At 41.0% G+C, this 23,087-nt stretch overlaps 1 protein-coding gene across 4 annotated transcripts in view; it reads left to right on the plus strand.

Annotated features, from left to right (window-relative positions):
* The window catches only part of NUSAP1 (nucleolar and spindle associated protein 1), a 34,298-nt gene that overhangs the window by 1,968 nt on the left and 9,243 nt on the right, over window positions 1-23,087 (plus strand). Inside the window, exons 2-8 of one of the 4 annotated variants that reach the window (XM_057722844.1) lie at window positions 6,273-6,341; window positions 10,727-10,870; window positions 12,285-12,399; window positions 16,207-16,308; window positions 17,399-17,508; window positions 20,429-20,610; window positions 22,229-22,449. In XM_057722844.1, the coding sequence (XP_057578827.1) occupies window positions 6,273-6,341; window positions 10,727-10,870; window positions 12,285-12,399; window positions 16,207-16,308; window positions 17,399-17,508; window positions 20,429-20,610; window positions 22,229-22,449 (943 nt within the window). Of the gene's footprint in view, window positions 1-6,272; window positions 6,342-10,726; window positions 10,871-12,239; window positions 12,400-16,206; window positions 16,309-17,398; window positions 17,509-20,428; window positions 20,611-22,228; window positions 22,450-23,087 lie in introns of all 4 variants that reach the window. The other 3 variants (XM_057722843.1, XM_057722846.1, XM_057722845.1) reach the window with 3 other exon arrangements.

Below are 23,087 nucleotides of genomic sequence, written 5' to 3' on the forward strand. Positions count from 1 at the left end.
TTGGCAATGCTAGAATAATGCACTAGAGGGTAGCTCCTTTGTCAAGAGTTATTGTGGAGGTTTCCTACTTGAGTTCGGAGCTCTGGCTAACATTAAGGCCCCGCAACCTTTTGGATCTCTGAAGAGCTATTGCAAGTTCGATCTTTTTCTGAAAGTCCCATCTATCACTGTCTCTTGAGGAACCTGATCTCAAGTATCCATTTAATCACCTGTCTTCATATAAGTGGAGTAGTACAGTATTTCTTGTCACTACAGACCCTGTTGCTTGCCTAGCATACAGTATCTGGTACATAGTAGGTGTCGATAAATATATTAGAGGTACTATTTCCCAGACAAATTTGGCTCTACGAGGCTTTCTTTCTTTTTTTAAATTAATTTATTCATTTTGGCTGCATTGGGTCTTCATTGCTGCGCGCAGGCTTTCTCTAGTTGTCGTGAGCAGGGGCTACTCTTCATTGCCCTGCGTGAGCTTCTCATTGCAGTGGCTTCTCTTGCTGCAGAGCACAGGCTCTAGAGCTCAGTAGTTGTGCCACACGAGCTTAGTTTCTCCACGGCATGTGGGATCTTCCCGGACCAAGGATAGAACCCACATTCCCTGCATTGGCAGGCAGATTCTTAACCATTGAGCCACCAGGGAAGTCCCTCTACAGGGCTTTCTAATAACCAACTACAAAAAGACACTTTTGAGATGATGGGAGAAAATTAAGCTTGGACTAGGTATTAAATTATATTAAGGTATTGTTAATTTTGTCACATGTGATGGTGGTATTGTGGTTATGCTTTTTTTTTTTTTTTCTTAAGTCCTTACCTCTTAGTAATGCATACCAAATATTTACAGGTAAAATATTATGATGCCTGGGATCTGCTATAAAAAATCCAGGAAAAAGAGGGGGGACTAGATGAAGAACAGCACAATGTTGATAACTGTTGAAACAGGGTGATAGATACATGGATGTACATTGTGCACATTTGAAATCTTCCATAATTAAACTGTTTTAAGTTACTTACAGTTGGTACAGCTTAAGAGCTTGTTAAATCAATTGCCTTTTTAAAATTCCAAGTACATAGCAAAAAAAATGAAGAAATTGCTCTAAGAAATTATCAAGACTTGATTATTTAAAAAACTTAACAGAATAAGATTTAAATGTTTCACCAGTATAATATTCAAAATAAATTTAGAAGAAAAAATATTAACTTTCTTTTGAGACATTACTCTTTTTAAAAAAATTTTATTGATGTATAGTTGATTTATAATGTGTTAATTTCTGCTGTACAACAAAGTAACTCAGTTATACACGTGTTATTTTTCATATTCTTTTTGATTATAGTTTATCACAGGATATTGAATGTAGTTCCCTGTGCTATACAGTAGGACCTTGTTGTTATCCCTTCTACATGTAATAGTGAGACACTACTCTTAATGGTAAGGCAAAATGGAGTCACTAAGATTTATTTTACGGCCACTGGCCCTTTTCTCTTCTCTCTTGCAAGCTTCGATTACAAAGACTGCTCTTTCCACTTTCTTGCAGTTCCCTTCCCTCACCTGGCAAAACTCCAAACCTGATTAAACCAGCTATGTGCTTAATCCTTGCCTGTACTAACCAGCTGACCCAGGCTGGAGAAAATCACCTAACTTTGTTGACTGAACTTAATTTAAATGTGACCGTAAATTTAATTTATGATTTATTTGATTCTCCTATATTTCCTTAGTAGTCATTAATTTTCCCATTATTGAGGACAATTATTTCATATCGTCTCAGATTGGCTCCCTTCCGTCACTTGATGACTTTGCCTCATAGGTCATGGAAAAATAGATGCAATCTAGCTGAGAATTATCATCATCAGACTCACCTGTCCCCATATCCTCTGCCATCCGCCTGTTGCGTGTTATAGTAAAAGGCTGTGCCTATGGCCAGCCTTGCCGTTTGTGCTGGAGTTGCCATTCCCCGCTCTGGGGCTACACTCCTGCAACTATTCCTCTCTGAGGCATCAGTTTCTCTCACTCTGCTGGCTCATTTCCATAATCCACACAATCAAGTCTTAATGTCACCCGTCTTTTATTTGTTTGTTTGTTTACTTTATTTATTTATTGGCTACATTGGGTCTTCGTTGCTGCGCGCAGGATTTCTCTAGTTGCAGTGAGCGGGGGCAACTTTATTGTGGTGCTTGGGCTTCTCATTGAAGTGTCTTCTCTTGTTGCGGCTCCCTGGCTGTAGGCACACGGCCTTCAGTAGTTGTGGCACGTGGGCTCTAGAGCATAGGCTCAGTAATTGTGGTGCATGGGCTTAGTTGCTCCACGGCACATGGGATCTTCTCGGACCAGGGCTCAAACCCATGTCCCTGCTTTGGCAGGTGGATTCTTAACCACTGTGCTACCAGGGAAGTCCCTTATCTTTTAAAAAAAGAAACAAAACCCCTCTCCTGACCCATGTCCTTTATCTACTGCCCAATTTCTCTGTTCTGTTTTACTGAAATTGATGTTACTGAGGCCATGCCCTGCACCTTGCAAAGCTTGTGGTCCATCTCTATCCTCACCTGCCCATCAGCAGCATTTGGCATGATTGAACCCTCCCTTCAGCTCAAACCACTTTCTTTTCTAGACTTCTTTCATATTTAGTTTTCTCCTGCCTTAACTATCACCTTTTTTTTTTTTTTCTTTTTAAACTAGCGCTTCTTTCCAGTCTCCTTTGCTGGTTCTTCGTCTACCAAATCTCAAAATGTAGAGTGTAGCAGGGTTCTCTCCTGGGCTTTCTTTTCTCTAATTGTGCTTCTCCCTTGGTGATCTTATTCATTCTTAGAACTTTAGATTCACCTGGAACTTATGAACCCCAAATCCATGTCTTCAGTTAAGAGCTCTCATCTGCTGACTTGTGCATTTAAGTGCATTGTAAACAGCATAGTCAGGTCAAAACAATTAAGATCTCTTCCCTGTCTCAGTAAATGATTGATTCTTCCCTTAACTGCCCACACCCATAAGCCACATGAGCTCTTCCTCCCAAGTACACCTGAAATCTGGCCTGGGCACCATCTCCAGTGCTGTAAACCTGTACCATGGCACCCTCATCTCTTGACCACTGCTTAAGGCTATCTGCTGGCCTCCCTGCCTCTACTTTTGCCTTAAAACAGTATTCTTTTGGTATTTGGGTAATAGTTGAAACTTAGAATGTCATTTTTCTGCTCAGTGCTCATGACTTTCCTCATACCTAAAATAAAATCCAAACTTCTCCAAATGTAATGTGAGAATGTTGGCTTGATCCTGATTTGGAGGGGAGAAAAATGTTTTTAAGCTAAAACTGGAGACAATTGAGGAAATTTGATTTTAGCCTATGTATCAGAGGATATTAGAAAATTATTACTTTTCCTAGGTAATGCATTAGAGGTTATGTAGGAAAATATCCCCTTATTTTTAGGAGATATGACCGATGTATTTAGTGGTAAAGTATCATGATGTCTGGAACTTATTTTCAACTAGCTTGGCAAGAAATACAAGCTAGTGAAAGAGAAAGCAAATATGAGACGATATTAATGATTGCTGAATTTATGTGAGGAGTATCAGTGTTTACTAGACTATTTTGACTTTTCTATAGACTTGACTTTTTTGTGGGGGGGTTTTGTGGCTGCATTGGGTCTTCGTTGCTGCACACGAGCTTTCTCTAGTTGCTGAGAGCAAGGGCTACTCTTCATTGCTGTGTGTGGGCTTCTCATTGCGGTGGCTTCTCTTGTTGTAGAGCACGGGCTCTAGGCATGCAAGGAGCTTCAGTAATTGCGGTGTGTGGGCTCAGTAGCTGTGGCGCTCAGGCTTAGTTGCTCTGCAGCATGTGGGATCTTCCTAGACCAGGGATCAAACCCATGTCCCCTGTATTAGCAGGCAAATTCTTTACTTCTATACCACCAAGGAAGTCCCTAGACTTGACATTTTTATAATAAAATTTTAGTTAGGAGGAAGAAATCTACACTGCTTGCTGTGGCCTGTAACCCTCTTCTTGACCCAGACTCTGGCCACCTCTCTGGTCTCCCTGCCCTCTGCTCACCCCAGTGTTCACTGTGCTCCCCCACAATGGCTTCTCTCTGTCCTTCAAATTCACCAGCCCATCTCTGGGCTTGGTGTTCCCTCTGCTGGAATACTCTTCCCCCACGTCTTCACCTACTGCCCCTCCCTCATTCACATCTCAGCTCAGAAGTCACCCCCTCTGAGAGGCCTTTCCTGACCGTCCTAACTCGTTACCCTCCACCACCTCCAGCCTGAGCCTCCAGTTCTGTTTTAGCTTCATAGCACCTGATGCCATACCATTTATTTTTGCTTATTTGGTCAATGGGCTGTTTCCCCACCAGCCTACCTCTAGAGGTTCTTGGAGGGCCGAGGCCTTGTCTGTTTTGCTCACCACTGTCTCTCCAGTACCTGGAACAGTGTCCAGCACAGTAAATGCTTGTTGAGGGAGTGCATGAAACTGTGCTGATACTAATATCGGCGCCTCCAGCTCAGCTTTTCTGAGCATCACCCCCTCCCCCATAATTCCACCTGCTATATGCCCTCACCTGGCTCTGCCACAGGCACCTCATTTCATCATTGTCGCATGTTTAAGGTTTTCATGGCATTTTAAGATGTTCTAGAAATCTGTACAACATAGAGCCTATGATGAACAATACTTTAAAATTTGCTAAGAGGATAGATCTTTTGTTAAATGCACTTACCACCAAAAAAATCTTGGAGGTGATAAATTTATGATAGTGGTGATGGGTTCACAAGTATATATTGATTTCCCAACATAAAAATTTATATGCAATAAATATTGATAGCTGTTTGTATGTCAGTCATACCTCAGTAAAGAGACTGAAGGGGAGAAAAAGAAGAACCAAGAATGCCTAAATTCTGCCCTGCCAGTCACCCACTTCCCAGAGACGGCCCCAAGAGAGGTTCAAGGAACTGCAAGCAGAAAATAGGGGATCCCTTTATTACTGCTAGCTGGTGTGGTGCCTGATATCTTGACACAGAGTGTTCTGGTAAAACTCACAGCCTAAGCGTAGCCTCTCCTGTGCCCTGAAGCCCAACCCAAATCAGGATCTCTGCCACTCTTGCCTGGACACATGGCTGATGGTAAATGGTATAAGCAGAGAAGAGCCAAGCCTGGAGGCTGGGCCGCCCTTGAGAAGGAAATCTCTGGCTCTCAACTGTATGGCTGGTAGAAGAGAAGGGAAAGAGAACCCAGCCATGTGCTTGATCTTTTAAAGCACAGGAAAACATAACCCATCAGATTAATATTCCTCTTTCAGGAAAGAACAGGAAGGGAAGTTTTCCTGTGGTGGAAGGAGGAAGGAGTTCCCTTCCCCTGGGGACCTGTAACCATCCTCCCGAGGCGGCTGCCGTTGGCGTTCCCCATCTTAGGGACCACCTCTACCCCCCACCCCTCCATGCTTCACCAGCCCAAGCCACAAACTCAGGCATAATAAAATTTCCCTGTTCCTCAAGCCCCACATTCACACCGACTTTACTTCCTAGGAAAGTTTTTAATTCATCCATGTGGGCTCAGTCCTGTTCTAGCTCAGGCCTCAGTCGTCTCTGGTTTCCTACAACAGCCTCCTAGCCACTTCCCTGTCTTCCATCTTACCCTCACCAGATGCATCCTGACATTGTACAGCCAGAGTAATCATCCTGAGTAATGCAAAACTGGCCACCCGCTGCCCTGCTGCAAACTCTGCAGGCTGCCTTTGCCCCAAGGGTAAAGTTCATACTCTTAAGAGGCTTAGGAAGCCTGGCAGGATCAGGCCCACTTTCATTCGCTCTCACCATCCCCTCCAACAGCTCCCTGCTTCAGCCCACACTGCGCTTTAGTTCTTCAAACTCCACACATTCTTGCCTTCCCGTGCTGTTTCTTTACCCTTTTCCTTATGTCCCACTCTCTCCTATTTGTCCTTCAGCCTTAGCAGCTAGTGACCTCATATCGTTATCTCAGAACTAGCGTGTCCACTTACCTACTGAAGTCTACCCTAGCATCCAGGCTTTGGTGGCCCGGCCCACCTTCGTTCCTACACCACACCTGAGCTCCCTCGTGTTGGCATTTACCCCACTGCATTGTAATTGCCAGTTTTCTCACCGACATCCCCACTCTGCTGTGAAATCTGCGCAGACAGGGACCAATTCTATCTTGATTATCCTACTCCCAGCCTGCCCAGAGGCCCTTTGATGAGTACAAGAACAGGAGAAAATGTTCAATGAAGCTTTCTTGCTTATTTGATTTTTGGCTCTACTGATAAGGGCTTTAACTTTTCTGCAGGCAGACAAGTTGTTAAGAGCCTTAAAAGCCCACCTTAAAAATGAAGCAAGAAAAGAAAACGAGAATCAGGTAAGTAACATTTTCATCACCTATTCAATAGCAAAACAATCAGTTAATGAATGATAAACACAGCTGGTAATGACTTGACATGCTATTTGTTACCAAAGAGATTGTCACTGGTAATTGTAAATCCTTTCATAATTCTTATAAATGGCAAAACTGCCTCTGTGATCTGTTGAATAAGATGTTCTCATACAAATGCAAAGATTAATTATTAGTTGCCAGATGTATGCCAAATGGTGTGAGTAGGGAGGGAACTAGATTTAAGGTCAGAAAAACCGTTAAAAACTCAAATCGTTGATTCTTAGTTTCCTGGTCTTTGAAATGGAAATAACATCTGTTCTGCGGAATTGAGTGTTGTGAGAATCAAATGAAGTAGGGACTGTGGAAATGAGCTGTGGTAAACTATAAACCATGGCCGCTTCGGACCCACACCAGAGTTCTGACAAGGCTCAGCACCCAAATGAATGCTTCATTCTTAACTTGAAATACAGGAAAATGTTGAAAGCCCTTAAGGAACGGGGCCTTGGAGAGCATCCATTATGTGTATCTTGAAGTGAAGGTAAACATAAACATGAACTGAGCATCTGAATTCCTTCTGTCTGTCTTTATAGTCTCTCTCATTCTCCATATTCCAGATTATAAACATTTAAAAACTTTCAGTATTCAAAATTCTTTTTGATTTTAATTAACATAAAATAGACAACGAAATTGATTTTGAAGTCCTTTAAGCATCTGTATCAACTAAATCATTATATATATTTTAATTAATTAAATTTTTTCATGGTTAGGGATACATGATTGTAGTGCCATCTGAAATTGAGATTTTACTTTGGGTCGTAATTGATAGATGAAATTTAAAATAATCTATCGTATTTCAAATTCAGCATCTCAAGAGCCATTCCATTTTGAAAAACTTTCACAAGAGCAGGATGATAATCAAAATTTGGTCAGGGGCTTCCTAGGTGGCGCAGTGGTTAAGAATCCGCCTGCCAATGCAGAGGTCACGGGTTTGATCCCAGCTCCAGGAAGATCCCACATGCCGCGGAGCAACTAAGCCCGTGTGCCAACAAAAAAAAAACACACACACAAAAATTTGGTCAGCTATAGAATTCCTAAGTGGTGAATCTGTCAATAGTGAGCTTAGGTTGGTGGAACAAACTGACATAGACAAAGAGTTTATTTATCTAAAGCTGCAGGAGTCGGCACAGTCCAGATACATGGCAAAGAGATCAGTAATGTCACCAAGGACAGACAGATGGGTAAGTTTCCAGATCTCCAAATCGTCACCTAGGGAAGTGCACGTGTGGGTCACATCTAAGTGGGCATGACCTTCTGGATGCCTTGTCCTCCCTCTGTAGCTCAGCCTTAACTATATGAGTTGGAGCAGCTTTGTATGTAGGTTAGTCTGACGGTGCTGGGGACTCTCAGAACCAGGTGTGCCTCTTCAGTCTTGGGCTTACACAAGTCTTTCCAGGTACATCATGGTGCATTCAGGAATGAACACATCCTCCCTGATCCCTGTTGGCCTGCCAGTCTAACATACCCTGGCTAAGGTTTGTGGGGTTAAAACAAGACATCTCAAAAAACAAGCAAACAAGACATCTCTGGGAGTCGTGCTAACAATTATAGGATCTGTTCTGTACTGTGTAAATGGGGGTAAAGGGACAATAAGTACCTTAAAGTTTCTCTCCAGCAATCTGTGTAACCTGAGGGTTCCACTTCTATAGTGAGAACCGTTTCTTCTTTTTCCTTTCTTCTTCTTCATGATTATCCAGGAAGTTGGAAAGTGGGATTCAGATAGCATCTTTCTACTCTCACGTAAATATCCCTTCTTCTTTGAGTTCCTGCTCACCAATTCTCATCTCTTGACTTCCTGGTTGCTTTCCAGTGTTCACTGTCTTATTGTCTTTTTCTTTTTTTTTAAATTTATTTAGTTTGTATTTTTTGGCTCGTCGGATCTTTGTTGTAGCACGCGGGATCTTTCATTGTGGTGCATGGGCTTCTCTCTAGTTGTGGAGTGCGGGTTTTCTCTTCTCTAATTGTGGCATGTGGGCTTCTCTCTAGTGGTTGCATGTGTGTTTTCTCTCTCTAGTTGTGGTACATATGCTCCAGAGCGTGTGGGCTCTGTATTTGTGGTGCAGGGGCTTAGTTGCCCCTCAGCATGTGGGATCTTAGTTCCCCAACCAGAGATTGAACCCATGTGCTCTGCATTGCAAGATAGATTCTTTACCACTGGACCAACAGGGAAGTCCCTGTCTCATTGTCTTGCTCTCATCTCCTGTCCTGACCTTACTTTGGGTGAATTCAAAGGTCCATCTGGATGTCCTTTACTACCCTTGCCTCCCTATTCCTTAAGTCTTGTGACTTTCTTTTCCAGTCTTCATTAGCCATCCCTTTCTTTGGGTGTACCTTGGATCTTAGATCATTTAGAACTAGTCTACCTTTGTAATATTTCACCTTTGTCTAAAAACCTTCCATTCTCTAAGCCTGCTTGTTCTGTTACAACCAAAGCATTTATTTTATATTGTGGTTCTCAAACTAGGATGTGTGGGAGAATCATTTGTGGAGCTTTTTAAAGAACACTGATATTTAGGCCTCACCAAATCCCCAGCGACTTAAATTAACTCTCAGAGGGTGGGGTTCAGTCACCATAGTGAAATGGACTGAAAAGTCAGGATACGAAGCAGTCTACCCCCTACTTCTACACACATAGTACCATGTCTACTACCATCTAAAATACTGGAAAGTTTCTTTGTAAGGAAGATGACCCTAAAGGAAACATTATACAGAAAACAAATGAAAGCCTTAAAAAATGTCTTACAATAACCTATTTAATTATCAACTCTTGAATCAAGCTACACAGACAATTCAATTAAGGTTACATAACAAGCTATAAATGTTAACAACTTAAAGAGAATAGATGACAGAAGTTGAGATAAGGACAGGAGGTGAAGGAAAGTATAAGGATGCTAATATCTGCAGTTTACAGGATATGTGCAGCCATGGAACAAGAAATAGAGGTTTAGGTATGTTTAAAGCTGCAAAGGTAATAGAGTGAATAAATGGTATAATTCTGTTAGGAAGGAGATGGGGAGATGAGAGTGGTACAAATGAACTAAATCTTAGGACATGATAGGCACTGAAAATAGTTATTGAAAATACAAATGAATATCCCATCAGCAAATCATTAGTGATAGGCAAGTAACCACTGTACATCCAACCCTAGAAATAGGGAGGGTAGGGCAGAGAACCAATTATTTTTCATTATAATCTCTTTAGTATTTTATTATTTTAACCATATGTATGTATTCGTTTATTTAAAAAAAAAATTAGAATTTACGTTTAAAAAGCTACAAAAACACCACCAACAAATCTAGTGTCTCTTTTATAGTCTCTAGGTAAACTAACATACCTAATGCCTTCCTCACATTCAGTGATGATATAATTCAGCTGTTTTTCCCTAGTGCTTTTGTAGTTTCATATTTTACATGTAAATCTTTAATCCATTCAGATTTCATTTTGGTGTGAGAAAACGATCAAGTTTCATTGCCCACCCCCTCACCAAAACCATGAAAAGCACAGTTAATCAGTTTTCTCGGCATCATGCGTTGAGTAGTGACTCCAGCCATCCCCCACTAACATGAGGTGCAACCTTTGTCACACGATGATTTCTCCTATAAGCAGGTCTGTTCGGGCTATTCTGGTACCTGTGCCACACTGTTTTGATGATATAGCTCTTTACTTCTAGGTTATCATAGTGCACGTGCCCTTCTTCCCTTAATCCTTAACGGTGACCTGTAGCAAGTTACTTTGGGCTTTCTAAGCCTGTTTCCCTGTCTGTGAACTGCAGTTAATATTTGTCTCATAGGCTTTGAGGCATAAATGAGCTAATCCACGTGAATACGTAGCCCCGTACAGTTATGATATTAGCTGTAATTGTTGTTAGTTATAGCATACTGCCTAGCACATAGTATATATTTAATAAATTCACGTACTTTTAATAATTGGTGGGAATTCCCTGGCGGTCCAGTGGTTAAGACTTGGTGCTTTCACTGCCATGGGCCCGGGTTCGATCCTTGGTCAAGGAACGAAGCTCTCACTAGCCTTGCAGCATGGCCCCCCGCCCCCCAAAATAATTTGCTTATTTACACACACTAAGATACCTTTGAATGCTTTGCTAGCCTAGTTTTTTAGCTTGGATTGTTAAGTGTGATGGTCTCTTTCTGAATACTCTATAATTCTTGTCCTTGCCTATAATTTAGTGCTGGAGAGTTTTAAAATTATCTCTTGCATATGTAATATATGTTTTTTATTCAGTTTAAATTCTGATTCTTCCTGAGCATTGTAACTCTATACACGGGACACGGCAGATTAATGTCTCTCTTTTTCAGGATGAAATTCAGACTTCTGCATCCTCTTGTGATGAGACTGAAGTACAGATTGGCAGCCAGGAACAAGCTGGGAGGGAGCCAGTTGGCCATGTCACCAAAACGAGGAGAAGACGCAGGACTGTCCACACGCGCCCTGACTCCCAGGTGAATAGAAGTATGCAAACTAAAAATAAGCTACCACCTGTGCCCAAACTGGTATGTTATTAGGGAGCTTTATCTTAATTCCCTTATGATATCGGGTGGTGGCAAACACTGCTGTGAGCTCTGCGAAAGCACAGACCCAAGTCTGTCCTCATCATCACACCCTAGGCACCGGCACTCGGGAAGCACTTAGTAAGGATTAAGCACAAAGTAAATGTTTGTTGAATAATATGAACATGCATTGACTGTTTACTTAAGTGAGATGTAGTAAGTAAGAAGGAAAGAGATACCAACATCAAATTTTTTTTTTTTTAATTTAATTTATTTAGTGGCTGCATTGGGTCTTCGTTGCTGCACACGGGCTTTCTCTAGTTGCTGCGAGCAGGGGCTACTCTTCATTGTGGTGCGCAGGCTCCTCGTTGTAGTGGCTTCTCTTGTTGTGGAGCACGGGCCCTAGGTGTGTGGGCTTCAATAGTTGCAGCACATGGGCTCAGTAGTTGTGGCTCACGGGCTCTAGAGCACAGGCTCAATATTTGTGGCGCACGGGCTTAGTTGCTCCGTGGCATGTGGAATCTTCCCAGGGCAGGGCTCGAACCCGCGTCCCCTGCATTGGCAGGCGGATTCTTTACCACTGCGCCACCAGGGAAGTCCTCAAATATTTTTTTTTCCTCCTTCCTAACTTGTCCCAAGCCTGGTGATCAGCTGTGCTTAGTCTTTGAGCAGTGTGGTCGTGTGATTCCAGGGGCTTCTCGCACTTGCTCTGAGAGGACTCTGATTTTATTATCCTTTCATTCAAATGTAACTTTTACAAGACAGTCCTAAATTTTTATTTTCTAGCTTTGGGTAGTCCCTTCGTCGTTAGCCTGTCAAGGTCTCTCAGTGTTAGTTTCTCCTCCCTGGGAGAGCTACCTCTGCCATGTATGCCTTCCAGTGGTCCCTAGTCTCTCCTATTCCCCAGTGTACGTTCTCGTGACATTTGGTGAGGCAGAGAACCAAATCTGCTGCTCAGGAAAAGCTTAGTCTCCTGCTTTTCTTCCTGTAACTCCTTTTCCCCTCAGTGTAGTGCCTGTCTGTGGAAGGCAGTGATTGCTTTTTTCTTTCGTTATGTCTGATGATAAGCAATGTTTTTAATGATTTGTTCTTAAATTGAGGTATAATTGGCACATATCAGTTTCAGGTGTACAATGTAATGATTCAGTGTTTGTGGTGATCATTTTACAATATATACAATAAGTCTAGTTAACATCCATCACCTCACATAGTTAGTTTTTTTCTTTAGATGAGAACTTTTCAGGTGCACTCTTAGCAATTTTCAAATATGATTACTTCTTATTTGTTATTTAAATCATTTATTTCCTTTTAAAATTTGTAGCAGGATCATTCAGAGCTAAAAGTATGTGATCCTACCGAATTCCAGAATCAAGAAAAGCATGAGAACCAGGCTCTCAGAACTGCTGTAGAAGTTCCTTCTCTACCAAACGAGAGTCAAGGAGATGAGAATGCAGTGCCCTCAGGAAACAGTGGAATAAATGGTATGCCAAGTAACTTGGAAAAAATCCAAAATTGCTAGGGAAACCATGTGCATTACTTTCCGAGGACTAGTTTCCCATAACAAAGTGCCACAAACTGGGCAACTTAAAACATCAGAAATTTGGGGATTCCCTGGTGGTCCAGTGGTTCGGACACGGCGCTTTCACTGCCAGGGCACGTGTTCAATCCCTGGTCGGGAAACTAGGATCCCACAGGCCGTGCAGTATGGCCAAAAAAAAAAACAAAAACAAAAAACCAGAAATTTATTCTCTCAAAGTTCTGGTGGCTGGAGTCTAAAATCAGGGTGTCTGTCAGGTCATTCTCCTCCAAGGCTTTGGGGAGAATCCTTCCTGGCCCCTTTGTACCTTCAGTGGTGGCTGTAGACCTTGGCTTGCAGCTAAAACTCTGCCTCTTCATCGGTGGCATTCCCTCTGTGTGTCTTCTTTACATCGTTGTTTTAAAAAAGGACACCAGTTATATTGGATTAGGACCATCCTGATGACCTCAGTTTAAGATGATTACATCTACAAAGACTCTTTCTGAATAAGAGCAGATCACAGTTACTAGAGGTTAAGACTTCATTCAGCATATCTTTTTTTTTAATATAAATTTATTTATTTATTTATTTTATTGGCTGTGTTGGGTCTTCTTTTGCTGTGCGCAAGCTTTCTTTAGTTGCGGCGAGTGGGGGCTACTCTTCGTTGTGGTGCACGGGCTCCTCATTGCCGTGGCTTCTCTTGTTGTGGAGCACGGGCTCTAGGCACATGAGCTTCAGTAGTTGCGGCACATGAGCTCAATAGTTGTGGTTCACGGGCTCTAAAGCGCAGGCTCAATAGTTGTGGCGCACGGGCTTAGTTGCTCCGCGGCATATGGGATCTTCCTGGAGCAGGGATCAAACCCATGTTGTCTGCATTGGCAGGCGGATTCTTAACCACTGTGCCACCTAGGAAGCCCCCAGCATATCTCTTTTGGGGAAACAGTTCACCCCATAACACCATTATATAGAACTTCTAAGGGTTCTGCAATGAAAGCAAAAGTTCGAACCAAATACAGTAGACCATCAGGTCACCTTTAATAACTGTGTAGAAACCAGAATAAGAGTGGTAGCTGAAAAGTTTAAGGCAGTTGATCTCTAGGTGGGATGAGGAGAGCCCACATTCTGCCAGTTCGCTCCTTCTGGCCTGCTGCAGAGACAGGTACAGAGACCTGTTAACCCCTGCAAGTAGGACACAGTTAAGAAGGATCTGCTAAGTCTACCTTCCCAGTGGGGTGGCCATTTTATTATGATAAATGTATCATAACAGTCTCTAACCTCCTAATAGCCTCTTCCCTAAACTTTCTCAGCTAAAAGTTTATTTCAATAAGGCCAGAACACTTCAGTTCCCCTATACCTAACAGGACTTGGTGCTTTTTGATTTCATCCCTCAGGAAGCCTGCCAGTTGCAGCAGTGTCTCAGTGCTCGTTTCACCCTAGCACATCTGTCTGCGACCTGAGGCTTGCCTGAGGGGATTGAGAGAGCAGATGATCCACTCATGTCCACCAAGCAGTTAAATGCAGAATTTTGAATGCTAAGTCTTCTCAGTTTCCCCAGAATTTTGAATGTCTTACTAAATCTAGAGTGCTAATGGACATAGAGGTTCTGATTCAGTAGGTCTGAGGTGAGCCTGGAATTCTGCAGATTTAATAAGCGCCGCAGGAAATTTTGATGCATGTGCCTCCTAAACCCATTTTGAAATCATGAGATGAGGGAAAAATAAAGAAATATGACAGAGTCAGAAGTGGGGGTGGAATTTAAAATGTCTGTTATTCCACCAATCATGTTGTCAAGACCCAGTTTTGAAGGCATGGGAAAAATGAAGGTGGACCCTTTAAGTCAGCTTTGCCCAATGAAGCACCGACTGAAAGAAAAATCTGATCATGTAGTTTCTGGTGAGAGGAATTTTTTAAACTTTATTTTGACATAATTCCAAACTTAAAGTTGTGAGAATGGTACCAAGAGTTCCTATATGTCTTTCACCTAGATTTCCCAAATGTTAATATTTTGCCATGTTTGCTCTCTATTTATATTTATATTCATATATACATACGTATGTGTGTTGTATACATTTTTTTCCTGAACTGTTTGAGAGTAAGTTTCAGATATGTGCCCCTTTAACCCCTAAATATTTCTGTGTGTTTCTTAAAACATAAGGACTTTTTCTCACACATGTTCAGAGTGCAGAAAGTTCATTGATAGGGCTTCTTTGTATTCCACATTACAGCTAACCTCTAAGAAACAGCCACTTGTCAAGTTTGGTATAGGATCAAAGAAGAATAACCACAATTATCTGAAAAGGCTATTAAAATACTCTTCACTTTCAACCGCATAGCTGTATATGGCAAAATTTGTTTTCATATATTATTTCAACCAAAACAGTATATCACAACGCAGCGTACTGTATACAGAAGCAGCTAAGAGAATCCAGCTGCCTTTTATTGTTAAATGTTAAAGAAATTGTAAAAAAAAAAAAACAAACCCAAAAAAACCCACTCTACTCAGTTTTTTGATTTAGAAATTTTAGCCATTTTTCATAAATTATGTTAATGTATAATGGGTATATTTTTAGTGAATCAAATATTTTTAAAAGTCTTAATTTTAATATCTAATATGGCACCTGTTGATATACTGTACATGAACAAAAATCCTCAGTAATTTCTGAGAGTAAAAAGGGATCCTGAGTCTAGAAAGTGTGAGACCTGCTAACTAACCTGTAGACAGACCATATTTAGATTTCATCCCAGGAATGGCCCTTAAAACAAAGGCAAATCTCAACTCATCCTTTGCATTTCATTGCCATGTCTCTTTAAGCTCCTTTAATCTGGAACAGTTCCTCAGCCTTCCTTCATCTTCTAGCCCATTGACATTTTTTAAATACAGGCCAGTTTCTTGGGTCCTCTGACTTGGTTTGTCGAACGTTGCTGATGGTTAGATTCAAATCATTCACTATTGGCAGGAATCCCGCAAACTAGGGCTGCATGTCCTTCTCAGTCAGCACCCCAGAGGGCTCAGATGTTGGTTTGTCCTATGACTAGTCAACTTGCATCACCTGGTTATGGTGGTGTCTGCTAGGTTGCTCCTTTGTAATAGTTATTATATTTCCATTTGTAATAAGTAGCTTGTGAGGAGTGGCTCTGACACTTTAAATATCCTGTTTCATGGCAAAAGCCCTGCAGTCCCTCCTGCTCTATCCAGTCATTCTTTTGCCTTGTTTTACGGCTGCATTGGGAAGCCTTAAAGATGAGTGATTTTATAAGTAGCATTTCTTGAAAACCCACTTGCACAGTTTTTAGTAGATTGCCTCAAGCTGAAAAAGATATTAGAATGTGGGAGGTAAGTGGGAGGAAATAGCAACCCCTATATACATGATGACTTTAACTGGATTTAAAGAACAAAAGCAAAACAAGTATAAAAGCAAAGGACCTGAGAAAATATGCCAAAATGATAATGGTATTTTTCAGGCTGGTGGGATTGTGTGATTTTAATCGTCCTCATTAAAACAACTAGACGTTGTTCATAGCAAAAGTTCTTGGCAAGTGTTTTTTAATTTCTGGTATGTTTATAAAACTTCCATACAGGAAGCATAACATTTCTGTCTACTTGAAATACGAGCTAAAATTGTGGTGAGGCTGTAACTCATTCTCCTTATGTGCCATTTCTCCCACTGCCTTGGCAGGGGCCAATCACATGAAAATGCTCTGTGTTAACTTACATGTCTTAATGGGAATAATTTTTGGAAATCTTTCATTAGTTCTGTATTTTTGGATTCAGGTAATGAAGGTCCAAAGGTACCTCCGGAAAGAAAGAAGGCTCTCTACACAGATGGGTTTTCCAAACCTGGAAAAAATAAAAGAACTACAAGCACTACTCCAAGTAAGTTTTACACACAGCGAAACATAAAGTGGCGATTGGCTGCCTCCAGGCTGACGCTGGAGAGGCCGTGCACTGTAACAGCCGAAGGCTCAGACACTGGCGTTGGGGTTTCCATCCTTGTTCCCTCACTTTCTAGCTGTGAGACCTTGGGAAACTTATTTATCCTCAATAAACCCACTTTCTCAGTTTAAAGTGGGAATGATTAAACTACCTATTTCATCAGGTTAATATATGGATTAATTAAGACTGTTTTCCACTTCTGATTACCTAGCAGAGCAACTAGCATGTAGCAAGTATTCAAGAAATATCTGAGAATTAATGTGTATAAAGTCCTTGGCACAATGTTTACCTTGTAAAAACTTATTACCTTTAGTAATAAGTCTAAGGGACTCCATTTCTGGACATGTAATTCTCTTTCTCTATTGCCTGGCACATAGAATATTGATCGTGCTGTATATTTAGAGTACTCAAAATGCTGCTTAGCATATATTAGAAGTTCTAATACTTAATTATACTTTATAAGAATATAATTAGAATAGTACAGAGCAGGGGTCAGCAAGCTTGCCCATCTTGGCCTGTCTTATAGCCCTTGAGATAAGAATGGTTTTTACAGTCGTAGAGGGTTGTATCAAAGAAAGAATGAGACATAGACCTTACTGTATGTGACTGCCAAGCCTAAAATGTTTACTATCTGCTCCTTTACAGAAAAAGTTTGCCAATCCTTGGCATAGAGCTTCCTTAGCATTATAAAATGTCAACTTTATGATTAAGCAAAGGCCATTAATTAATTGATGAGGAGAGAGGACAAATCTGTTCATCTTTTCTCATCCCCTGGATTAAATCAAGATGTTAGCCATCAGTGAAGTGGACAATGGAGAGGTGGTCTGTGTTTGACAGGTTATAAGATGGATATGCTTTGCTGAGTTTCCAACAACTAAATGTCTTGAAATTAAAATTTTAGCAAAGGTGATATTGGGGTTGAATGTCAGGGATGCCGAGATGAGAATAAATGTTAACAGAAAAACATAGGGAAGGTGAGTAAATGGGTTTTGTCTTGTTATTAATTGTCATATTTGGGGAAATATTCTAGACTTTAAGAAGCTTCATGAGGCTCGTTTTAAGGAAATGGAGTCCATCGATCAATATATTGAGAGAAAAAAGAAACATTTTGAAGAACACAATTCATTTAATGAACTGAAGGTATGCTGATAAAATTAAGTTCTTAATGGCACTAAGCTGTTTGATTTTAATGTTGATACTGTGTATATACCATGGTTAATACAACTAGCTTTCTATTATTCCACTAGTGGAATGGATTTGTTTGAGTTCAATGTATCTTTATTATTTTAAATTTGCTTTTGAGAATTTTCAAAATCCTCCAGATAAAGCAGTGAAACTTCACTATAAAAAAGAATTCTATAAAAAATAAAGTTTAAAAGAAAACATTTTTTTTAAATTAAAAAAAAGTAAACAGTAAAAAAAAAAAAAGGAAGGAAGAATTCCAAAGTAGCAATAAGCCACATTCAGACACTGTGCCTAACACTTGTGTTGGGGAAGGACTGATTTGTGGCTGAAGCCATCTTCTTTCCCTGTCTCTGAGCAAAAGGGAAAAGGGGTGACTAGCAGTGGCTAACTTAAAGGCTAACTAAATAACTGAGCTCCCGGGGCGGGGGCCTTCAGGCCAGGTCCTACTGGACTCAAGCACCTTCAAGTAAGGAAAGGTGAAGTCAGCCCTGAGGTTGAGTTAGCAGAGTAGTGAGTTAATAACGTCCTAGGAAGTTGATGTCACTGTCTTACATGGTATCTGGTGTTAAAGGGGTGCCAAACGGATGGATGGAAGACCTTTTCGAATTTAATAATACGTGATAACCTGTCTATTTCTCAGAGAATTTGAGGCCATTTGTGGTATCACACAGAACAAAACAGTATAAAGCTGGTTTAAAAGGGGCAGAAAATGAGCACTGTTAGCAGGTACAGTGACTATTATATCAGTCGCTTGGCTGAGTTTTGAGTTTTCTGATATCAGTGCCAATGGGGAAATACACTGGGTAATAAGTTCTAAATAATTAAAAAAAAACAAAAAACCTTATGGTTCTTAGAAGCTTAATCTTTGATAATAAATATTCACTTGAACAGTATTTATAAAACCACTGTTACCACAGTTGAAGACACTGTTGCCAACCTTTTAGCAAACAGTCATGGCATTAGACATCTCCATTCCTTCATACTGAGCTAACAACATGGGTAGACAATCCAGAGAAGAGATACTCAGTATGTCTATAAGAAGACTCTTAAATATTAGCAAGGGTGAAGTATCACAGCATTCATAGCTGAATATTGGGACAAGAGGCCCATCCCAGTGAGAGGGGGGAAAGTGTCCTGCGGATGCTTTACAGAAAGTAGACAGCTTCTTTTTCTGCATAGGCCTGAGCTAGCCGCAAATATGCCTGTGAGGAGAACCACTCGTTTTCCTTACCGTGAAGCTGAGTCTACTTAAGTACTTTATTGAAAGTCAAGCTTTCTGTACTACATAATATGGATGAATTAACTTTCCAGGTAAAAGTTAAGGGCAGAACAACCGCTTCAACCATAAACTTGAGTGTAGCCTTGAAGATGTGTTGAATAGATGAGTAGCTTATGTTGTGTTTTAGTTGACAGCCCCACCTGAATGAGTTTAGTTCTAAAATCCCACCCCAGAGCCACTGTTTAAGGAATTGGCTAATCAGATGGGTTATTTGTTATGATCTATTTGGAGACTAGAGAATAAAAAACATTTACAGTGACTTCTCCATAGCTAATATGGTTTTCTTGACAGTTGATTGGTTTGGAGATTGGTCATTTGGAGAGTGACAATAAGAAATGAGCAGAGATCTAGAGAGAAGTATCCTAGCTGTTCCCAGTCTCTCCTTTCATGATTAGAGGAGGGAAGCCTGTTTGAGTTAGTTGCCAAGTGGCTCACCTCTATAATGATCTGAAACCTTGTGCCCTGAGATGCCTGTTTACTTTGCTAGCGGTAGGAATGATCAAATTTTTGATCTTTGATAATATATGAAAAATGTATTTTAATATTATAAATATAATTATATTAAATGTATTAAATAATTTATTAAAATATATTATCGTATTCGTTTTCAATATCCCAATTGAATTTGCATTTCTCTGATCATGACTGGTTACATCTTTGTTACAAACCTTTATACGCATTAATTGGCAGGTTTTCTGTGAATTTGCTTTTTCTTAATTTTTGCCGATTTAAGAGCCACTTATCTGTATTAATGACATATGTATTATATGTTCCAAATACTTTCTCACAGTTTATCTTTTAAATGTGTTAATGGCGTCTTACCTTGTGGAAGGTTTTATTGTTTTATCCAACTATCCAGCTTTTCCTTTTAAAATTGAGGGTTTTGTCTTGCCCTGCCTGTCCCAAGATCATAAAAATATGCTCTTATATTTATTTTTACTGCTTTTATTTTTCCCTATGTTTAATCCTTAACCCACATTTTTAGTTTTATATATGGTATGATCGAGGTCTTTGCTTTTTTTTTTTTTTTTTTTTTTTAATTTATTTATTGGCTTTGTTGGGTCTTCACTGCTGCATGTGGGCTTTCTCTAGTTGCGGAGAGCAGGGGCTACTCTTTGTTGCAGTTCATGCGCTTCTCGTTGCGGTGGCTTCTCTTGTTGAGGAGCACAGGCTCTAGGTGCGCAGGCTTCAGTAGTTGTGGCATGTGGGCTCAATAGTTGCGGCCCGCAGGCTCTATACTTGTGGCGCACGGGCTTAGTAGCTCCAAGGCATGTGGGATCTTCCTGGATCAGAGCTCAAACCCATGTCCCCTGCATTGGCAGGCGGATTTTTAACCACTGCGCCACCAGGGAAGCCCCTCTTTGCTTTGTTAGAACATGATTTATTTTGCTAAAAGAAAGGGAGGAATTGATTAGATACATGGCAAACTGATGGTTCTTAGAAGCTTAATCTTGGATAATAAATGTTCACAGATGAGGTAGTGGAGAAGGAAGGATGACAGGGTTAAAAGTGGGGGTGTTCTCCTGTACTTACTGCCCAGGAGACAGTACTGTCTAAGAGGCCAAGCTTTAATGTGGTGCATTTCCCTTTCTGCAGAAGCAGCCTGGCACTAAGGGAGTGCCGGCAACTCCAGTTCCTCCCCGAGGAAGACTCTCTGTGGCTTGTACCCCCGCCAGCCAACGGCGCTCCCAAGGCCGGCCCCATGCAGGCCGGAGCACCTTGTGTGTGAAGGGGTCCACCAAGCGCTCCACTCTCTCTGCAGCTAAGAGGAATGTCAGGTAAAGAAGAGCTCCGAAATGGAATCAAGGGCAAGGGCTCAAAGCTTTACTGCTTCTAATACATTTAAGGTGGACTACATCAAATGTTTTAATGTTGATGAAAAAGGAGAAAGGATCGGAATAGAGAGATCAGCAAACGCTTTTTATTTATAAGTTAATCTTTTTTTCCCTTAGATTTGTGTTTGATTTTTTTTTATCCAACTTCCCTAAGCTCATATTTGATTTGTAAAGATAGAAAATAAGATCTATATGGATATTTTACCTTATTAATCTAATGTATGTCTGCAAAGATGTGTAAATAGAAATTTTTCCATTGATGTAAATGTAAAGTTGAAGCTAAATTTCTACAGAAAATCTCTCAACGCAGTGAACTAAAGAAGTGACTCATCCTAAAGTATGAACATCGTGACCCACTGGGCCCTGCAGTAGCAGAGCGAGCTCATGCCCGCCGATCCCTGTTTCCTTTGCTTGTGCCTCTCCTGACATCAGGGTAGCCCTAAACTGTGACTGTCCACACAGATGAAGATCTTCAGGCTCCTTTCTTTTAATACCAAAATTTGATCCTCTCCTTTTTTAAGGGCATTTGCAGCATCTAATAGAAATGGTGCATGGTAACACTTCCCCAACACATGCAATTATCTGACATAGTTTTTAAAAGCTGAAAAAGTGCCCTTGAGTTTGGAATTCTATTTATTGAGTTAGCTTGGAATATGAGGTACCTACACTTGGCAGTTCTGATTGTATTTAGTAATATTTAAGAACACCGTAGGGGCTAGTCCTTGCTTCATGCAAGGTACAGAGCAGCCTGGACTTGGTAGCACCTACCATATCTAATTTTCTTAACTCTGTTGTAGAGTCTTCGGTAATAATTTTGGATGTTGATTCAGGATCACCATCAAATCTTGGGTTGTAAGTCCAGAAGTTCCCTTCTGTTAACCGCCCCGCACCCCACCAGCCTTATGTGTATTTATATCTGTCATTATTGAATTTTCATTGACACCATCCACTGAAGACTCACCATTATTTTATGAACTACTAAGAAAAATCACTGCCAACTAACTTTGACGGGTAACCAATTGTAAAACACATTCTAATTTCAGAGATGTTAAAATGTAGAAAAACTACACATCAGAGAATCAATGAGAAACATTTATGGCAATTTGTTCTGCGTAGAGAAGATCTTATGTACCACTCCAATGAATGAGATTCTTCTAGAAAGATGGAAGAAATGTTCCCATCACTCATTTGGCATGGCAGTCTCCCCGTCCCCTTGGACTTACCCTCACCGGGAGGGGGAGAATGAAGGGGAGCTCCTTCAGATACCTCCTAAACTGTAACTTGAGGCCCATAGGCATCTCCTTCGAGCTCTGCCATATACTGCCTTGTACTGGCCAAGGCAGGGAAAGCAGAGAATACAAAACCATATTTTACAAATAACAGAAGTTGATAAATGATTTGCTCTAGCATCATTGTTTAAGAACATGTTTATTCTGTGAAAGAGGTTGCTTTGCATAACAGGTATTTATTGAAGCCCTTTCAGTGCTTGGTGACGGGTAGGTGGTTTTGTTTAGAAGCTTGACCTGAGGACTCATGTCTCATACTCCACCGTCCTATTTAGGTTTTCAGCTGCTACTGAAGATAATGAGCATAAGCGTTCACTGACCAAGACTCCAGCCAGGAAGTCTCCACATGTGATCACACCCAGGGGCGCCCCAAAAGGCCAGGCTGTGCTCGGGACACACAAGTCCACAAGGGGTGAATCCACTACTGGTAAAAAAAACAACAACAACAACAACAACAAAACCGCCCCCGCCAACTTCTGGTTCATCTTTAAGCCATGTAACTTCCTGATGTATTTGTCTGCGTCCTTAAAGCCTCTCCGCATCCACAGAATCAAAAGCAAAAATTTCTCCATAGCATAGTTTTCACTTATACCAGCAAGGGAAATGCCAGAGACACAGACAAAAAACCGATATATCTGCCTGAGGACTCCATCCTGTCCAAGACAAGCCCTAAGATGTGACCCTCCCTGATGAACATTCAGTCCTTTCTCAGGGATTAGGATCACAGTATTCATTACCACCTCTGAATGGTTCTGCCGGACTCTGAAACTAACAGGACCCAGAGTTTGTGCAATAAATGCCACGCTATTGACTACTAGTAGATCGTATAAGCCAGAATAAGCCGTATAGATAATCTTCTACACACTGGCTACTTCATCATCACCTACAAAGACCAAGTGGTTTTCTAAAGAACACCACAACAGGGACTTCCTAGGTGGTGCAGTGGTTAAGAATCCGCCTGCCAATGCAGGGGACACGGGTTCGATCCTTACTCTGGGAAGATCTCACATGCCTCGGAGCAACTAAGCACCTGTCCCACAACTACTGAGCCTGTGCTCTGCAACGAGAGGCCAGCGTAGTGAGGAGCCCATGCACCACAATGAAGAGTAGCCCCTGCTTGCCACAACTAGACAA

This window comes from Hippopotamus amphibius, chromosome 2 (genome assembly GCF_030028045.1).
Source record: "Hippopotamus amphibius kiboko isolate mHipAmp2 chromosome 2, mHipAmp2.hap2, whole genome shotgun sequence".
NCBI lineage: Eukaryota > Metazoa > Chordata > Mammalia > Artiodactyla > Hippopotamidae > Hippopotamus > Hippopotamus amphibius.